General features: G+C 34.8%; 3 protein-coding genes and 1 long non-coding RNA gene across 6 annotated transcripts in view; 1 reads left to right on the top strand and 3 right to left on the bottom strand.

Moving 5' to 3' along the window:
- The window catches only part of LOC119069123 (interferon regulatory factor 2-binding protein 2-A-like), a 14,136-nt gene extending 7,078 nt beyond the window's left edge, over positions 1 to 7,058 (bottom strand). For all 3 annotated transcript variants that reach the window (XM_037173042.1, XM_037173034.1, XM_037173025.1), the window contains exon 1: positions 5,481 to 7,058. In XM_037173042.1, coding sequence (XP_037028937.1) covers positions 5,481 to 6,225 — 745 coding nt within the window. In that variant the 5' untranslated portion in view covers positions 6,226 to 7,058. The remainder of the gene's footprint in view (positions 1 to 5,480) is intronic.
- The window catches only part of LOC119069466, a 22,044-nt gene extending 13,798 nt beyond the window's left edge, over positions 1 to 8,246 (bottom strand). The window contains exon 1 of the long non-coding RNA XR_005086337.1: positions 8,227 to 8,246. This is a non-coding gene — a long non-coding RNA (uncharacterized LOC119069466). The remainder of the gene's footprint in view (positions 1 to 8,226) is intronic.
- The window catches only part of LOC119069183 (odorant receptor 94b-like), a 416,993-nt gene that overhangs the window by 312,448 nt on the left and 82,981 nt on the right, over positions 1 to 21,564 (bottom strand). The gene's annotated exons all lie outside the window — the stretch shown is intronic.
- The window catches only part of LOC119069155, a 30,358-nt gene continuing 23,131 nt past the window's right edge, over positions 14,338 to 21,564 (top strand). The window contains exon 1 of the mRNA XM_037173063.1: positions 14,338 to 14,731. The gene's annotated coding sequence lies outside the window, so the exon portion shown is untranslated. The remainder of the gene's footprint in view (positions 14,732 to 21,564) is intronic.

Genomic DNA, 21,564 nt, shown 5'->3' on the forward strand with positions numbered 1-21,564 from the left:
TTTCTTGCATATAGTTGTCGTGTTGTCGTCTGTGTGTGTGTTTTGTTGCACAAAAGTATTTTCAATTTTCGCAGTGAAAAATGCTGTATGCTTACAGTGAATTTTACAATTGTAGGTGCTTCTGCTGTACCACTTTCAACGGAAGCGCATAGCCCCACTTAAGATTCAAGTACTTTGACTGATATTGTAAGTGATCCCAATCCTAATCAATCATAAATCCATATTTAAGTTGATTTAATTTGAATCAAGGAAGGAAGAGGTAGAGAGGGTACATTATACTTATCTCGAAATTCTTTTCAAATTATTCCATTTTTGCAACGGTAGATTCAAAGGTAGAAAGGGGTAGAGGGAGTATACACCATCTCGAAATTCTTTTCAATTATTCAGAAAAATTACGTCACAAACAATATATTAATGGTAATAACTACACATACATCCGTTCGCAAGCGACAGACACTGCAATATCCATGCAGAATCCTTAAATGAAACCATTGTATTCCTCTGGTATATATACGAAAACGATTATATTTCAATTGATAATAACAATTGATTCTAATCAGTTAAATGGCTCGGTTAAAAGAGAAAACTAATCAGAAAAATTCATTTAAAAGACTGGGTATATGCCAAACTATACATTTTTGAACTCTTATATTTCTATGCCGTTAGCTAGTATGCGTAACAGCAAACATGCACCAGCAAACGATCCACACCGGATATAGCTATGTCTGCCATTTTGTGCCTCCTCTTTTTTTTCCATTTATTCCTATCGATTATTATAATATGCGCCGTGTGACGTCAGTTTTGGAAGCACACAATACGAGTGTTTATCCATATAATAGTATAGTCGTGTGTGCGTGTATCCAATGTTAGGCTATTTACATTATTTTTTGCAGTTGTGTGTGAATATCGTGTTTTTGAATTCAGGTTTTTTTTTTCATTTATTATTATTTCATTGAGTTTAAGTACATAAAGACACAAGTGTGTTTCAATGTATGTATAAATCATTGAAAGACACAGAAACGTTACGTAGTCAAAAACACAATGAATGTAATCATCATTACAAGTTTTTTTTTATTAATCATCGCTCGATAATTATATACATGTTCAGAATAAAGAATTACAGAAGAAGAAAAAAACCTATTGTGTGTACCGGTATGTGGCACAATCCGTTTTAGTTATGTATAAATAACTTGATTTACTTACAAATACCACGAACATTGAAGTGTAAAAGCTTTTTCACACAAAAAATGTTTTAAGTTACACGCTTTGAATGAATATAATCTATGTACAAGTAAAAACAAGTGATGAATTATTATGATTATTTGTGAGACTGGTGATGTCTTATTCATTCACAGCACAGAAAGAAGTAAACGAATAAAAAGTGAAGACACGACAATATAACATGTTATACTGATAAATATGCGTTGTTGTACAGACAGTAAAAGCACACAGCTATAATACTGATTTGAACAATTCGAATGATATGACTACGTATATGGATAGGTTAGGAATTATATATGCGTATATATTGGATTGCACAATCGCTGAATCATATATATGAATATATATATATCTAAAATAACATCGGACATTGTTTCACAATTTTTTTGTTCTGTGCAAATATTTCCATTACGATTTGTGCTGATAACGTTTTATCACCAGCATGGTAATCTGGAGTTTAATCTACTCGAATTTTAGTACTAGTACATGTATTGGAGGCGTTATTTAGTGGTGTACGTCTGTTGATATTCAAATCGATAAACTTTTGTAATGTTGAATGTTGATTGGAACGATAAATGGGTAATATTAAATTAGGTTTGGCAGGATATCCTGTGACATCATACGGTTTATATGAATTAGGAACTTGTGTAGCAAAGAAACGAGAAATTGAAGCTTTAAATAGGCAAGGCGACGAGAGGTGAGTCTGCAAAACTGAGTGTCAGATCGACTTCGCCTAAAATTAACTTAGGGCCCTTACAGCTTCCAGCAAGCTACGGTAGGAGATTATTCATAAATTACATGACGCTTTTTCAGTGCGCTCATCATAGTTGAATCTGTAATAGCTCTACGACGTTAAAATTAAGTTCCACAACCAGCCATTTTTAGAGGTGTATATTAGGGAGTAGAATATAATTTCAACTTCATAGAGCTCGCATAGACCTAATTTTGATGCCAACGCTGAGAAATGTATGAAAAAGTTCGCAAGATGGTAAAAACATCCATCAAAGAAGTTATATAGACTAATCGGGGTTCATAAAGAAGATTTGATTATCCCATCTATTATCAGCTCAATAAACCACATTGGACATGAACTTAATGGAGTGATGGTTATACCATCAAAACTTAACATTTGTTGTGGGATCGTATAGAATGAATTTCCACCACTCTTTCGGTAAAATTTTTCGTATACGAAAAATCTTCCATTTTAATTTACTTTTTGACCGATTCGACATTGGACATTAAAATGTCTAAATTTATCTGGCCTTCGAATTAAGAAATAATTTCTGGTTAACACATTCTTTAATGGTTACTGGTGGTCTTAAAAGTTGCTCAACTTATTAATGAAAAGATAATCAGAAATATTGCTCTGAACTGTGCCACACAGATTACTCGTTTCGACGGAATAATATAGTCGGAACAACACATTTCCAATTCGAAATCAGAAAACCCGTCGGCTGAATTGAGTTGGATTTTTATTACAAGATTCAACCACCGTTAGTCCAATATATAACCAAAATTTTTGTTGTTTTTCTTTCTCTTCAAATTGTTATTTTCGTTGTATTAACAACAGTATCGGCTTTCGACGCCCCATCCTCTATAAATGTTTTGTATACCTTTACCTGTTTTGTAAATAATTTTTTCTTTTTATTTCATTTTAACCATGAAAAATCACCTGATCATCACAACAAGAGACTGTTGAATAGGTCATCTTCGAGAGAAGAATTTTTGTTGTTGCTGTGTTTGTATTATGAAGATAATGTTAAATGCCCAAAAACGTTTATGGTATAAAAGTTGTTTTACAGCGCATAAGAAACAGGTTTTTCAATTAAAATATTTTTTTTACTCAATAAACGTGACGTAGATAAACTTGCTGAAATCACTGAAGAAAATCTTCGTACAAAAAAAAGAGTTATGGCATTTTCGAATGGATGAATTCAGTGTCTTTGTTTGTGTGGAAACAGCTTTTGTTTGTATTCTTTCAATTTGAAAAAAAGACACAAAAACTTTTAAATGAATTTGAGAAGAGAGAAAAAAAACCTGTTCCAACAAGTTTGCTTTTTATGTCATCCTCACATTGGTTTCTGTGTTCATTTCTAATTTATATTATTTATTGGTAGTTTAATGATCCAATCGTTACTGAGTGATTTGAAAATGAACAGTTATGGCCGGCGGGCATATTTTCTTCAAGAGATGAGTCTCCAAGTCTCTGTCATTTGTGGTATTGAGAAACTCAGAAATATTTGGGAAAACTGTGCGGTATGTTACACAATTCCATTTTTTCCATGATAAGAATTCGGACACTGAAATTCTGCAGACAAAACATTGCCAGGCTGAAGTGGCACAACCTGAGATCTTGAGAGATAATTTTAATGGAATTTTGGCTTGTTATCATCGTAATGACACTCAGATATAAGTCAACAAGAACAGCCAGTTCAGCTATAATTCGCTAGACCCATTTTTAATGAAGATTATAAATCAGAACATCTTGGTTCATCACCTCGATCATATCAAATTGAATGACTTGATTGAAGATTCGAACGATCTTCCGAAATGTTGGCTTTTCTAATCGGTCAGCTGTTGTAGTTGAGTTGTATATGTGTGTCATGTCATTACGATGACAAACTAATTCCATTAAAATTATCTCTCAAGATCTCAGCTTGTGCTACTGTTTCGTTTGATCGCAATAAAAGATAAAAATGGCTACTTCAGCCTACCAAGGCTTGAATCCAACAGTTGAGAAACGTAGGTAGAGATAGGTAGAGATATAATGTATCTTTCAATCAATGATTCTGTAAACGAAGACATTCTTTAGATATTTGTCCGAAATGGCTAAAACTCGCTCACAAAACTAGGTTTTTTGGACAAATGGAATAGAACGGAATTCAGTGGAAACATTTTTCTGTACCAACAAGAGTGTGTGTAAAATTCCACAATTAATGGATTTATATATGGCGGTCGAACAACATTTAGAGCAACGATCAGGGAAATAGTACATTTCGTACCTAGGACTAAAAGTCATTTTTAGCGTGTGAGAAGTTTCCAGAAAGAGCCGAATACGCTAAAAAAAGACTTTTAGTCCGTGGTACGAATAATATTTTCTTATCCGACGGAGAAAAAGTGAGACGAAGTCGCACTTTTTTGTTCTTAGATAAAGTGTCCACTCCACTCAACAAAAAGTACTCCGTGAGAGAGCCGTGAGAGAGCAAGTTGTCAAATAAACAAAAAAAAATGCAAAAAATCAATTTTGTCTATCACACGGAGCACTTTTTTGGTAAGTGGAAACTAAGCATAAGAAAACTCTATTTTGGCATTTGCCTCGAAATCAAATCGGTTGATATTCGTAGAACAATGAGAAAACGTTATGTTAGCTCGCACTTCTTGCAGTTATTTTCAAAGTTTATCTCGAAGTTTTTATCTATGTTCAGCACTAAATATGCCATTCAGAATGATATGCGCCAAACATTTGTCGTTCTTGATAAAAATGACGACTGGAATGGAGTATGCAGAACAAAACAGTAATTACAATGTTCAAGCACTTCCTGTGTGCGATATTATGCAAAAACGGGTGTAATGATAAAATGGTACAATGTAATTTAGAGTGTAGTGGGTCAGTAATGTAAAATGTAACAAAATGAATCGTTACGCTGCATGCACTGAGCTGAGCACTGAGTATAAAAGAAGGATTGTTCAAATGGATTACAGCTGGTCAATTGAGAATTTTAAGCCTTGGAAAAGCCTAAGAAAAAAATTGGTCAGACTGAAAATGACCTTGATTATTCGATTGCAAATTGATGACCTCGCTTCAAATCCACATTGCACGAGGAACAATAATGGTCTGCATAACATGAAGTCTCTGTTGCAAATTTGTGAACGATACATTGCCGTTTTTATCAATTACATATGACTGAACACGAACAGTATACACAGAAACTACGCCCAACGAAACTGATTAGATATTGAAGTAAATCACGGCGACGAAGAGCGTCCGCCACATATCGTGCACGAACCACGTATATTGATAACATTTACTATCTTGAAAGTAATTTAGATAACATTTCGAACAATCTATTTGAGTTTTTCCGATAAGGAATCAGTTCAGCGGTTCAGCCAGATAATGAGATAAGTACAAAAGCAACACAATTTTTTTTAATTATTTCTGTGTGTTTTCTGATTTGTCTAATCAAAACCTAATCGTTTCTGATAAGACTGTTTCGCTCATATCAGGAATATAGTAACATTTAAGATAATAGTAGACCTACCTCCTGGCTTGAAGGTCGACGCATCGAATGATGGTGCACGAACGGGATGTTTGTCTCTCAAGCTCTGCTGTCTTTCGGGAGCAAATGGCACCGACGGCAAAGATTCACCGCGCGTTAGTGCGGGTCGTTGTTGAGGATCCTCTTGCATTTGTACACCGCGTTTCACACTACCGCCGGGTCCTTCATTGTGCTCATCATCATCTGGCGGTGGTCGTTTCAGATTGACTGATAGAGCTGGTGGTTGCTGCTGCTGCTGTTGCTGTTGTTGCTGCTGTTGCTGTTGCGGCTGCTGTTGTTGTTGCTGTTGCTGTGGATGTGGTTGAGGTTGTTGCTGCTGCTGTTGTTGCTGTTGTTGCTGCTGAACGCGATTCGACAACGTCATATTGTGGTGTGGCGGTAAAATGCGAACCGGTTGCATACGAACGGTTGCCTCGTGCGGTTCAAGTTTGGGCGTAAAGTCGGCTAAACGCGGCCCACCCTGACTCGATTGCAATGCATACGTATGATGGTGAGCGGTTGGCACACCGCGATGACTGGCAACCTCACCGTTTTCGTGCGAACGTTTGCCGGACGTATGAACGCGTTTCATTTGTCGGGCTGTGTCCAGAACCAATTCGATGCGATCGGCACCTTCATAGTTGACACAGCCGCGACACACTTGTTCGGAAAAATCGTGGATCATCGCCCATGGCATACGGGGCAGATCGCACAAATAGCAATGTTGTCGTTTCGGTTGGACAGACATTTTTTTTATTTTGATTTGTTTTCGTTTGCTTTTTTAACTTAATCACTTAATAAATGGGAAATCCTGTTCCGAAAATTGTTTTTATTTTTAAAAGGAAAAATTTGTTGAACTTAGCCTTTAATCGATTATTTATCTTCTTCTTCTCCTAAGAATCTAATGGTGAGTTGTATGAGTTTAATTCATTGAAAACACGTAACATTTGCTGAAACACTTTTTTCTATTTTTGTGACAAAATACATCTGTAAACACGATATTATTCATACTTAAACACAATTTAATTTAAAAAGAAAAAATCTGATTAAAATTTCCGTGTTTTAAAAAAATTCGAACCAGCGGACCGTCAAACACACTTCTAAATCCAACAAAATAAATAAGAAGACGAAAATAAATTTTTACCGTCGTTCACACCCTTTTAACAGAATATATTTCTTTTTAAAATTTTTTTCTTATTTTTATGTTGTCTTTTATTTTATAACGAAGTTTTCTTGGTATTTGTGCGTTTAAAAATTTTGCAGTTTTTAAATATGGCCGGCCTCTTTAGTCTGTTAAGAATCCAACTGCAATATTCCAATTAACAGATCTGTCGACACTTCATAATCATGAAAATTTCACTAATCGATATTCTCAATCGCGAATTGATTTTTTTCTTATTTCTTCAATTCACAAAATTTCATTTACAAAAAAACAAAATTAAAAAGATTTTAAATCCAAATTGTAGTCTAATATAATACCAACAGACTCTGTATACTGCTCAAATTTCAACGAAATTATTTTCAACCACTCGTGAAAGGCGTCAGTACAAAATCACATTCACATGTAAACTGAATCGAAATATCGGATCGGCTTCACTGCTTCCCTTTTGGCATACCAACTATATTCTATATACTCGCTGTTTTATACGTATATATCTGTATGGATGAACACTTATCTCACCATATGTCTATAAAGTGTTATATACTCGATGAACAGCTTTCTCGAACACATACGCAGAAAAAGCCAAAAACGTAGGACAGAAAAAAAAAGTTCCACAACTACACGTAAATGAGAACACTGTTCAGTTATGTAGTCGCAGTATAATTTACGACTTGGCCATAGATATACCACAGTATATAGATTGGGTAGAACTGACTGTAATCAAGGATGTTTGCATGTGTGCGAGATACTTTATTTTCGTATATAGCTTTAGTGTTGGTAAACATTTTACCGATTATCAAAACGGCAAATGTTCCAAATGAATGCCAACTTTTCTGTAATATACTACCACATCGTCACTGTGAAATACGTTAAGAATACTATTCTGTTACGTATTCACATTACACATTCGTTCCAGCATAACCAGTTCCAATGTTGCCAATTTTGGTATTTAGAAAGTTGTTTGGATGGTGGATATTTTTTTGCTCATAAGTTTTCATAAAAAATTTTTGTTGTCTTTTTGGTAACTGTTTTCGGATTTATGGGTTATGTTAAGGTTAAATTCGGATGACATAAATCAACTTTTATGAGTCATGAATGAGGTCGTAGATTCTTTGGCTGTTACTTGAGAATTTCATGGACGTATATAGTGGATCTTTATTAGGGATGGTGTCCACAGATATGTATATGAAAATTCGATCTTTTCAAGTTGCAATTCTTCACATCAACCTTTTGCACAAGCTTTATGTTACGGAATGACACAATGGAAATGACATTTTTCTAATGAGGTCTGTGGTCCTTTGATATGTTAAAGTGACATCCTTGTCTTGTATATGGACACAATAGATGAAATAGTGAGAGAAAATGTTGGAAAAGTGAAATGATGGAAAATGAGATTCACTTGGGTGATTGAGTTCCTCAGTAACGCTCTTATACCCATTTTTCATCATTTCCCATACTATAAAATTGTAGACAGCACCTTCCCAACAAAGTATGAGTAATTGCCTCGGCCTTGCTACTTTACAAAATGATTGTTGTAATACACCATCTCGAAATCAATTGGAAATTACGAAAGAAAAACAAGAAAACTTTCTGCTTTTCCTTTCAAAATAAGAACCGTTTTTCAAACCATTCCAATTAGAAACAGTTGTTTGTGTGTAAACAATTTCCTAGAAACATTTTCCCGTTCACATTCCTAAATCAAGCATTTAAATATGATTAATGATTGAGCCCCCTGCTTCGTTGATGACCATCACACACCGTTATACAAACAAATTAAGTCTTCTACGACGCAATGTGCGGCAACCCTTGCGCTTGTTTATTTTATACCTACCATTCTCTTCTTCTTCTTTTTCTCTCGATGCACTTTATCATGCATATTATGCATATCGGCATTACACAAACAAAGACTTGCTTTTTGCACTTCGCACACAAGAACAAAATGTTTTCGAAATAAAATGGCAACGGTGCGGAAAAAACAGCTTGCATTAAATTCTTTGTTAAGATATTCATGCAAAGTAAAATGTGGAGAAACGGTTGTGAATTTCGGCGGGGTGAAGGTTGAAGAAAACATTCAAGAAGAAAAAAAACGAGAATCAAATAAACCTAAGAACGATATGCTTGTGTGCGCGATGTATACACTTTTGTATACAAAATACTGTGTATGTATTCTCGAACCCATTTCGTGGACAACATGGAGCTGTACGATTGTACTAACCGTGTATATATCTACCTACACCTCTATATATAGCTATACGCATAAACCTTTAGATAGATGGTATGCTCAGACTCACGTTCATAATATTTTCTGGCATAATACCAAAAAAAACCTCCGAGATATATATAACCATATGCACATGAGGCATCATATAGTATAGTATAGTTCGGTATACACAACAGTATCTCGCTCTTTCTTTGTGTGTTTGCATTTTTATCTGTATACCAAACTCCAAAGCAAAATATAAGTAAATGAGGTGTGCGGTGGAAGAAGCAATTTAGATTATTGAATTGTGACGTCACATAGCAGCACTGCGCATGAGTGACAACAAAAAAATTGATTCGATGTGACTTTTTCCCGTCGTATTCAACATTCACCAAAACTAAACGGTCGGAATGTTGTAATGAAATGCTTTTGACGGTAAATTGAAACAGAAGGGTTCAAACTGTAATTACATTTCACTCGGCTATTCGTAGTAAAGGCTAGTTAATGCAACTCGAAGCTTTCTATTAATCAATACCTAGTAATTTAAACAATTGAATTGTAGGCTATTCTTGGTAGTAGCTTTACTTACGGACAATAGCTGGATTTTATGAATGTAATTAGGGTCGACAGGATGGGTCCATGTAGACAATGGATATACTATAACATCAATGAATTGAAACATAAATGCAGAAAGCACGAAAACAGTAAATTATTAAGTCGAAATCATCCGGATACTCTAAACCCTCTAAACCACCCAGCACCCAATAAATTCTTTCATTCCAACCCACATCACATCCGATCAATGAAATTATATATTTATACAGTCGATACAGTCATAGATGACGTTACTTTAATGTTGCGACAATTTGCAAAATCTTTGTCGACCAATTTCTTTTCACGATGGGAAAAAAACATCAACGAGTACTCAACGTCACAGTATGCGCACGGCGGTTATATTATTTGAGAAGTGTATACGTTTTTTCGGTAAATATATCTATTTATACAATCCGATGAAGTATAAGAATTTTTGTTATATTTTTATGCCATCGTGTACGTCTATAATATAGTAAACTGCGTTTCGCCTTTTACAAAAAAAGACATGATACGAACGAAGAAGAAGAAAAAGTAAAATTATCTGAGACATATGCTTGATTCTTTTCACGTAATTTTATTTGTATAATATCTCTAATACCGCGTTGCTGTATGTATATATACCGTAACATCAAGTATTTCGATTAGATAAAATCCGTAAAAAACGATTTTGATTTTTTGCAATTTATTGTAACTCTCAAATTTATAGCAAAGTATCAATCGATTGCATTCCATAGGATTCTAAGGATTCTAAGGATTCTAAGCCAGTGATATTTTGGATTGAATATATTTCCTTCCACTATTTCCTGCACGCGAAAAAAACAGAAAGCTTTAAAGTGCGCAAAGGGTATATTGTCAAAGTAAAGGAATAAATTATTGGACAATACATCAAAGGGAGAATACGGAAGGGAAAAATTAATTAAATCTCTGGTTTCACCTGATTTATTATGGGCCTACGAGTGGATATCTAACTAAAACATTACCTTTCTACTGTGTCTTGAACGATTTTCCCTTAATTTCACAACAGGGCATATTTTTAGGAATTAATTTTTCGTTAAGACTTACGAATTTCTTCAAAAACAAATCAAGAAGTTGGGATTATAAGGCTAATGTCAACAAAATGTATGTCTAAGCCAGCCGTTTTATCAGCTGGTCCACTCATACATTCACACTTCTTGTTAGTCTTTAGACAGCTGAAGCATACCTAGCCACAGATTCGGTTGATATTCCTTGCATTTAATAATGATATTCAAGAAAATGGGCTGTTCATGTGTTCAATGCATATGCTATACTTGATGAGTGTACCACATTTGGCTATGTAATAAATTATTATGGAAATCGTCTACCACTTAGGCATCATTCGTAAATTACGTAACTTTTTTCAGTGCTGTCATCTCAATTGAATCTTTAATATCTTCAAAAATGCGAACTCACTGAAGTTAAAATTGTCTTCTTAATAAACCTCCCAAAAAACGGGGAGTAGAACATAATTTTAATGTTGTAGAGTGCTTATTTATGGAGTTATTAAAAATTCAATTATGACGACAGCACTGAAAAAGCGTTACGTAATTTATGAATGATCCGTTATGAGGTTATGACAAGGTGTAGACATGAACGTAGGCAGCGATTGGGACTATTGTGCTTGCCCACAGTAATTAATTCAGCGATTCGGTACTGTTCGAAAAGTTGAGAATGCGTTTCTGGTGGATATTTCATATCGAATCTTTAATGGAGACGATACGCCCCGAGACATCAATGAAACTGATACTTGAGAATTGCTCACCTCAAAGTTATCAATGCATGTTCATGCGACACCAAGAAAATTGGTTTTTCGACATTTTTCCACAAGTTTCCCATTTAAAAGTAAGATCCCAAGTCATCGAAATAACTGAAGCACAAAATCATTTAACAATTTACTTCTGTTTGGTTCTTTATCAGTAACTCGATTTTTTTTGTCCTTCCTCGTATTATGAAATGTGTGTTTCTGTTGTCTGAAATTTAAATTCAGAAAATTGCCTCACCAGAACAAGTGACTCATTATCATATTGTTCTCATTTCAAACACAATTTTGTGTTTGAAATGTGTGTTTTTTTGTTATAGAGATGAGCTAAAACTAAAGCAAATAAAAAACCATTCGTTTGATGTGTCTAGGTCAGGAAGAAGATTTGTTTTTGCTGATATATATCAAAGTGTGAGTTATGGTTTCACTCTGCCTAATGGAATATTTGTATACATGCGCTACCTCTTGTTACGTGCTACTTTTTTTTAGCTGATTCGCTCTGCTTAGAACCGGAATATCGGTATGGGTCTAATTACCTTTCAAAAAACCAGAAACGCATCGACATACAACGACTACATCTCATACGTCGTCGCCTAAGTTACCATTTAACTCAAGAAAAAGTACTCCGTGAGAGAGCAAACTGTCAAATAAACAAAGCAAAAATTGAAAAAATTCAATTTTGTCTCCCACACGGAGTACTTTTTTGGTAAGAGGAAACTAAGCATTATTTTTGTCTTCGTTGTCGACACCAGAAAGTCGATTCTAAAAAATTAAAGTTTTACTCCGTGTTCCTTATTTAACGATGTAGAGTGTGTTGTCATTTTAGTATCCATGCTTCTCTTTAGAGTAGTCACTCAATTTGTTTATTTGTCAGCTCGCTCTCTCACGGCTCTCTCATGGAGTACTTTTTGTTGAGTGAAGTGGACACTTAAGCCCAATTCAGAGTCGTCCGTTTAGTTCATCCGTGTACTCGACAGATGTGTTCAAACAATAGAATGTAGGCGGAGTTTACGTAAATGGATGAATTTTTCTTTTAGACTGAAAGCACCTTTAGGGTTTGCCATTTTTCGAAATATGTCGCTGCAACGAATCCGGCGTCAACAGACAAATAATTAATCTTTTCCTTTTAATCTTTCAGTCAAATAGTGAATCGTTCTCTATAGGTCGTGTTGACATAGAATAGAGGAATAGAGAGAATTGATGCCGTAATCCCTACCCAGATGAGTCGGTGAAATTCATTTCATTCATCCACTTTTAATGTATTCCATCCAAGTGTAATTATCACCCCTCAGTCAACATTAAAATTAATAAAGTTTCACATACACATCCGAATGAATAAATCAACAAAGCAATTTCCACCGTGCGGTTATGTCTTGGATAGTAGATTGTGTTTGATGATCTAAAACGTGCCACGAATCGATATATAATAATATTTTGTATACATTGCATATAATGTGAGCCTGATGAACGAAAGGTATTTGAATGCTAAAAATTCTTTTGAGCAGCAATGCAGACAAAACTTGGTTGCGAGGTTAATATAATTGCAACAAGGCCTTTATAGTTCATTTAGTACTTTATACGTGCAGTAACATTATACATGTACGTATACATGCCTTCCATGATAAATGGAACCTGTCTGAATGCAAATATTACTATTAAATGCGGTCCGTGCATATCAATAAACTTGTATTCGTTGGCCATATTATACCACACTCGGTTAAGAGTTTTAACGCAAAGCGGAAGGTATGTGGATCTTACTGAACAGTATAACTGGACGGTATAAGCATCATTAATGAAACACTTATACACGTAGCCGAATATATATTAGCATTACGGAAGAAGCTAATGTGACGGTCCAGTTATGTCAAAAGTACTATTTCTTTGTATACTGTAAATCATCTGCGCCGATGTCTCTGCATGTAAATGAAAAATTTAATATATCATTGTCAATGTCGTTTGAATTGTCAAATAAGTTGTAATTTTCACAAAGCTAACCTCAAATCGAACAAAAAAAGTATTGGATGGGTAGACGCCACACAAATTTTCATACATTTCAAGGGGCGGCTCTGTGAACGAAACATCTATTGAGGTTATCTTTGTGAAATTGACAACTCATTTGACACTTTTTGAGAGAAGAAACCGCTATCATTCTTTCGCATTTTGGGTTCAATTCAATTTATTGAACAATTATCGGAACAAAAAGAAAATTATTCCTTATACTAATGTTCACATGAGAGGAAATAAGACACTTTACAGCATAATAATTAAAAATTCCCATCGGCGCAAGAGTATTTGTTTCATTCATGCATTCGCGATTTTCACGTTCAACAGGTGACACTACTTTCTATGTTGGAAAGAATTGAAAATCGGACATGAGCAAGGTAAATAAAGTGTGAACTGATAAAAATTTCGTCAACATACGTCCAGTATATTCCAACGTCTGACGTGTATATCGACATATAAACATACGAGTGACACGAATAGTCACGAGCAGGACGTATGATTATACGTCGGACATGTACGATATACATGTCAGACGTTGGAATATACATATCCGAAGTAAGGCAGAAATGAACCTGTCTGTCAATCATTTCATACATACTGGACGTATGTTGATGAAATTTTTTGAACAGTGTCAGTGTGGGTGTCATTTATAACAGAATCAGATGTACGGCGACCACACGCCTGAATGGAATTACCTCCACACTATCCTTACCTTGAACATAAGTATGTTCAACTGTTGCTCACTGCACATTCGTGTCACCACTTTCTATATTGACAAAATTTGAATATTGGACATAGGTATCTTCGCTTTATTTTCGCTACGCGTTGCACCCTTTGTTGAAAATCGCCAATGTAGAAAACATTTATTTAATGAGTCTGTTAGGAGACCTGTTCATTAATCTACTAATAATGGACAATGAACGATAGTAATGAAGGAGGTGGATATTATGTACGGAGATTATTTTTGTTATTTGCTACTTCGGTAATCCACAGGCATTACAGCGACGAACGAAGACCAATAATCGACTTTCAAAATAATACACTAGTGACTTAACAACTTTTACGGACAACGTCTTAAAATGAATGTAAAATTCACATAGGAATCAAAACGAAAAATTTTGAAATCAAGCCGGTCTTTTTCGAAACGAAAATCCATCGAAATCCGTTAGTCGGATAATCGGTTCATAAATTTTACCATTTTATATTTCGTTTTATGAAAGTGCACCAATATAAAACATAAAATGTTATGTCTTTCTCTTTATAACCGATTATTTAAGTCGTTTTACAAAGACACATTTTTTTTTCGTCTTCTGTAAGTTTTGTTGAACGGATTGTAGCGGCGATATTCAGTGTGATAATTGCGATTTACGATCCCGTTCGCTTGAGGGTATCGACCAAGTATTAACTTTTATGGTGGAGTGGATAAATTAAAATATTAATAGACGAAGTCAAAGAGTGATGCATAAGCCCTGTACACATCATCGCCATTTTCTCGCACTCGTAACCGGTGTTGTTAAGTAAGTAAATAAGCATAAAATAAGGAACTTATACTTCGGAAATATAGCTAAACCAAGATAGGATAAAAATTCGATCAATTATTATAATAATCAACAAAACTATCAGCACTGGTGTCGAAAAGGAGATCTCATTTCAGCACTAGTGCCGAAAATTGTCAAGAAATACTTTGATTGGAGAAGAGCAAATATAGATAGAAGTATGGCTATTTCTCTCTCTATCTTTATCTTCATTGTATTTCTAATTGGCACGAATGAGGTTTTAACAACCTTAGGTTTAATTTTTTTTGCATAGTTTCTTATACAAAATTTTACTAAGGCTCAACTTTTCTTACTTCTTCCTGCTTCTCGATGTCAACACAACGGTTTTCACACCAAAGGCTCCCGAATTTTCTTCTGAGGAGAGAAAAAGACTAGTTTTTCGCCTGCGTTGTGAGAAATACATTCGTCTCTGGAAACCTTCTTTAGGAAAACTGGGCCCTGAAACTCTCCATGAGGTTTCCAAAAAATAACTTCGTGGTACTGGCTTAGAAGAATAATCGCTAGAGCACTGCTGAAAAATCGCCGCTGAAAAAGCACATCAGCCGGAACCGCCGCCGATACCCCTCTCAGCCGTGTTAAAAATCGGCGGCGGAAGATGGCTTGCGAAAGTTTTGGTTTTAACACAGTTTGGGAGAATTTTGCAGCAATTTTTTTCGTTGGCTTACAAAATTGTGTACGCACCTGTTGACTGGTAGAGGGCAGTACAATAAAGTCATGAATGTACTACATGTGAAATGGTAAAACGTGCGCGTGTTGTAGTTGTAGTACGAGTGAGATCAGCTTAAACAGCTAAAGCTTTGTTGAATGTTTGATTCCTTTTTTGACTGGAAGCGGTTTCGCCTAATCCATATGAAACAAATATCTCTGTAACTGACTTCTGACTTGCGTACTTCTATGAGATTTGATTCGATTGTAGCAATACAGGAGAACAAAAGTGAATATCGTCAGGTATTTTGATTTGGGACTCATTGTGGATTCCAAATGATTCCACACAAAATGTGTTTAACAAAAGAGGACCTAGATTAATTTCATTTCAGCTGGCGATCGCGTGCCTACCAAAAATTCCGAATGTGAAATATTAGTCCTTTATTGGTTAAACAAATTTTGTGTGGAATCATTTGAAATCCAAAACTAGTCACAAATCAGTAAACCTAACGGTATTCACTTTTCTTCTACTGTATTTTAATTATGTTATTCAGCCGGCTAGCCGCCATAAATATCATACTAGCCGGCAGCCGAAGGGTGTCGGCTACGTTTCAGCCGCCAACTGTCCATCGGCTGATCGGCGCAGTGCTCTAATAATCGCTCGAGTCTAATTTCCGTTTCGTAATGGGACGAATTCTGGTCTATAGAAATAATTCTATTCCAATAAGTGTTCCACAACCTTTACTCATTTAAATCGAAATGAGGCAGACTGACATGCACACCTACATATAGACGAAAAATTGGCGAATTTGTAACAAAAAAAGTCATCAATTACAACATCTTACAACTTTTCTGGAAACTTTTCGAAATAAATTGAATCAGAGGAGATATAATATAAATGTAAACAGATAAATCAAATTCAAGCTGGGAATTAAATTGAAGGAAACCTTATACACACATCTGAAACAAACACGACGTATTTCTTATGCAGCACCCCAGAACGTTATACATATTACACATGTTCTATAAGGATACAACTGAGAAAAAAAAATTATATGAAAACCATGTCCCAGTAGCTACACAACAGGAATATTTGATTCCATATTCGGTATGTGCTGTAAATATTAAATTTGGTAATTTTTCAAGAGGCCAACAACAACATTTTCATTCCAATCCAGTTTCATATCGGGCAAGCAATGAAGAAAATCACATTTTCGGAATACTCAATTACACCCGAGAGCTGAGTTTTCCAGTTTTTTTTTTTTTGGTAGGAAGATACACGAAATGATATATGGGTAAACGGTAAGACATTTTCTTTATCTTGTCATTAGCAGGCACCTTGTCTAGTGAAATTAAATAGAAAAGAAAGTCGTCCGTTGCGGAACACTTTAGATACCTACCTAAATAGCGTAGACAGTGAACGTGCACTACAACATAATATAATGGTTTCTTAAACGTCATTCATTAGCACCACCTTGACTTCAATTTAGTTTCAGCCCTCGTAAGGAGCTTTCGTACTAATGGCACAATTTCTGAACCGTTGTTGCCTTGTGGTCGAGTAATATGCCCTTAGACTCTCTGTCTATATATCTTTCCACGGAGAAAGACAATCGACAATGACGACCATTATAATATTTCTCAAAATAAAGGTGAAATCACACTTCCTCCGTTTAAAAAGTAATGAGTCCGTGTATGTCACATTTAAACAAAAGTGATTCAAAATGACTTTTCGATATAGTACTGTCAACTAAGTGGGGACAAAATTGAATCGTGTTTAGTTTTTCCTTTGTTTGATTTGACATCAAACTGTCACACAAACGAATGAAAGCGGAGATAAATGGAGTGACTACGATTCTAGCTTAAGTTTTTACTTTTGATGAGTTTTCTTTGTTCCATCCTTTCCATTCATTCCACAAGTATTTCACCCTCTTTATTTTTCTCCCAATTCACACAATGAGTTAGACTCTCTCTCTCTCTTTAAGTTTCTTCTTTTTTTCATTGATCTTTTACAGGCGTGATTCTTACTTGTATGGAAAAAAAATTTTTGTCGATATTTGGAAATTACATACGATACAAAATATTGTGTTGGTATATGGAACATTTTTCTCTATGAACGCGATTTTTTAAAAAAATTTCTAGTGGTCACGAAAAATCGTCGAAGTTTGTATGGAAAATTTTTTCCCCCATAGTAGGCCATACAAACTTCGGTGATTTTTCGTGACCACTAAAAATTTTTTTAAAAAATCGCGTCCATAGAGAAAAATGTTCCATATACCAACACAATATTTTGTATCGTATGTAATTTCCAAATATCGACAAAAAAATTTTTCCATACAAGTAAGAATCACGCTAATAAATTAATTAGGAAGACAAAAATCAGGAATCCAATAATCAGTAGACAAAAATCAGGAAACATTCAGGAAACACAAATCAGGAAAAATTAATCAGGAACTCCACTTGTTAGGAAGCATTAAGCATTAAGAAAACCATGAATCAGAAATTGTAATGAGTTTCGGGACAAAATATCCACATCAAAAGTTATAAGGACGTGCAAGGGGGGATACTCCCCCCTTGACCCCCTTTGCGGGGGCTGCCGCCCCTCGACCCGGCTTTTTTATTTTTTTAAATTATTCACGGCCTGCGGCGCTACATCATCTGTAAAAAACATAATATTACTGGCGTGCGCAATATTGTACTTATGTATATGAAGTGAATTCCAGTACAATCGAGTCATAATTTATTTGTCTTCCAATTACAATCGAACTGAACTTACTCGATATATTCTCATATGCTCAATGAGCATTGGTCATATGCTCGACTATTCCCGGATATAGTCGATGTACTCGAATAAAGCAGACGACGTCCTCTAATATAGTCGATGTCCTCAAATATAGTCGATGTTCTCGAATATAGTCGATGTCACGTAATATAGTCGACATCCTCGAATGTAGTCGATGTCCTCTAATATAGTCGATATCCTCGGATATAATCGGTGTCCTCGGATTTAGTCGACATCCTCGAATATAGTCGACTTCATTGAATATAGAAGATGTTCTCGAATATTGTCGATGTCCTCGAATATAGTCGATGTCACGTAATATAGTCGACATCCTCGAATGTAGTAGAAGTCCTCTAATATAGTCAACTTCTTTGAATATAGTAGATGTCATCTACTATAGTAGATGTCATCTAATATAGTCGATATCCTCGAATATAGTCGATGTCACGTTATATAGTCGACATCCTCGAACGTAGTCGATGTCACGTTATATAGTCGACATCCTCGAATATAGTCGATGTCTTCTACTATAGTCGATGTTCTCGAATATAGTCGATGTCCTCGAATATAGTCGATGTCCTCGAATATAGTCGATGTCCTCGAATATACTAGATGTCATTGAATATAGTCGACATTCTCGAATATAGTCGACTTCATTGAATATAGAAGATGTTCTCGAATATAGTCGATGTCTTCTAATAAAGACGATGTACTCGAATGTAGTCGACATCCTCGAATATAGTCGACATCATCGAATGGCGAGTTATTGGTGAGAGTCTATGCAACTCTCATGGGAAAAAAAACTAATTTTTCTCCCAACTTTTCATATTTTTCGTGTTACTTGTTTTATGTTTTCCCAATTTCACATTTTCCCAATATTTGGTTTCGTAAATATTTTTTCTAATTTACGTTTCCTAAAAATTTTTCCTGATTTTTGGTATTCTGAATTAAAATTTTCCTGATTAATGAGTAATACCCTTTTACAGACGGCAAGCAAATCCTTAGTTTTACCATCGGATATATTACTTCATTTTCTCTTAGTATTTTGAATAGATTGACTTCAAATCTTTTACTTCATTCTTTGAACATTTTCTTTTTCTATATAAGCCTGTCGTTTATTTCTGAAGTCGTTATCTCTTACAGATGATAGCCACGTTTATTCACTGCAAAAGTTTGCAGTGTAACGAAACGCGGCCTTCAAAACACTATTTCTCATTCATTACAACCATAATATTATCAATATTCTAACGAACTTCACTAATTTTAGACTTGTTCAGCTTCTCAAAATTGTTAAGTTAAATATTTAAATTAAAAGTCTAAGCAAAATAAATAGAAAAAAAATCAATTTACTTTTTGATTTGTTTGGTTTAAAAACTATACATTTACAAATTACGGATATAGCATCGTTTCAAACTAAATATTTACTTTTGAAAGCTTATAATATAATGAGCATATCTACACCTATGTATAAAAGGCAACCAGTGCCTTTTGTTTTGGTATTGCTGCGATTTTAAAGTTTACTATTCAAATGACGCATTATTTACTTTGCAAATCATTCTTTCGAATGAGCATGGACTTATTATTATTTTTGTTTTTGCATTATCGATCGAGTGAATTGTATAAATTCGTATAATAAAGGAAAATTTTAAAATTTCATCGAACAAAAAAACTTTCTTCTTTGAAATCAATTGCGGAAATATTAAAAACTTTCTTTAAGTAGTAAAAGAAATGTGAGTACTGAGTGGTGGAAATTTTCGAAAATAAGAACGCTGATCTGAACGTAATTTATGTAAAAATCAATATATTCTTTTTTAATGAAGTACAATCGGCAACTTTGAAATACTCGACACATTTCGTATCAGCTGATCCACACATGTCAACAAATGCATCATTTTTTATATTGATCATCTTCAAGGCCGTTTGAAATGCCATCAACGTCAAGAAATGCCATCCACATTAAAAAAATCTCATACAAATAAATGAATTGACGAAACATTTAACGAAACTTATTTGAGGTTACGTCTGAAAGTACCGTATCTTGAAGATGATCTATATCGATGCAAAGATAAATTGATACTACCTCTCCGAACTGATGCATAATGTCAGTCTTACCACACAGAGACATATAAAGGCATGTTACGTTAAATCTCAAATCTGTAAAATGCTATTTTGTGTCTACAACGTCTTTCAGAGTTTATCACGAACGAAAAATGCAAAAATGTTTTAAACAGACAGCATGTGCTGGTTTACACCATTTTTGTTTATTTTTGTTTGCCGAAAGGGGTTGCATCTTATCTAAAGCAAGTTTAAACGAACTTAAAACTCAAAAGTTATTAGTCTTGCAAAAATATATAAAGAGATAATATATTTTTGCATGAAGCAACGATCAAATCTTCGAAATTTTATGCAGACTTGTTTGAACTGGAAGATGCGGGAAAAGGCAGTAAAAACGCATATGATTCAATTCGGTACAATTAGGCCGTGTCACCGCACATTCTTCAAAAGAAATAAAAATTCTCAAATAAGTTGACATTTTTAGTCCGAACATTTCTAACAACAAACTTGTTGTAAGCCCGCCAAATTTTCCAGCAGCGCACTTCGGTGAACTTTTGTGAGTTCTTTAAAAGTTCGCAAACCAATAGTCATTTGTGTACCTGTTTTGGACGATTGATTTTAGGCAATTTCGCGGATTGTAGGCCGAACGAAGTGAGGTCTACAAGCGAAAGTGCCTTAAATCAACCGTCCCAAACAGGTGCACATGTAAGTTTTCATGCAGAGGGCCGGAAACCCGAGAAAATTCGAAAAATTTGCGCTGTTAAGCTCAAAAAAGATTACGTTTATGTCTTCATGATCGTTCCCAGGACTCAGTGAAACACGTGGATTCTTAGTATCACATTTAGATTTATGGAGTTATTTTAGTGACTTAAAATTAGATTTTAGTGGGTTCAATAGCCTGCTGTGACGAACTTTTGCATGTTCCCAAAAAATACGCAAATCGCAAGGTATATTGCCTAAAGACCTTGGAAGTGGAAGTCTGGCTTTCAGTTGAAATTAGTGTGGTGAACTTGTATTACAGTGTTGTGTTTATTCAATTTTTGTTAGCGATCAACTGTAATGCTATTATATTGACAATTTGTTTTTGTTTGGCAAAGTCCAAGTCAAAAAATGTGTATTGTATTCGTATTTTGTAGTATTAACTCGGCGCGGATAAGTTTGTTGAACTACTGGAAAATTTGGCGTAACAACAAGTTTGTTGTTAGAAATGTTTGAATCATATGCGTTTTTATTGCCTTCTCCCGCATCTTCCAACTAAAGAACTATCAAGGATGTTTATTTGCCAGTTACTTTTGCTACAGTAAATATTCTGTTA

The sequence above is a fragment of the Bradysia coprophila genome, chromosome II (genome assembly GCF_014529535.1).
Source record: "Bradysia coprophila strain Holo2 chromosome II, BU_Bcop_v1, whole genome shotgun sequence".
Taxonomy (NCBI): Eukaryota; Metazoa; Arthropoda; class Insecta; order Diptera; family Sciaridae; genus Bradysia; species Bradysia coprophila.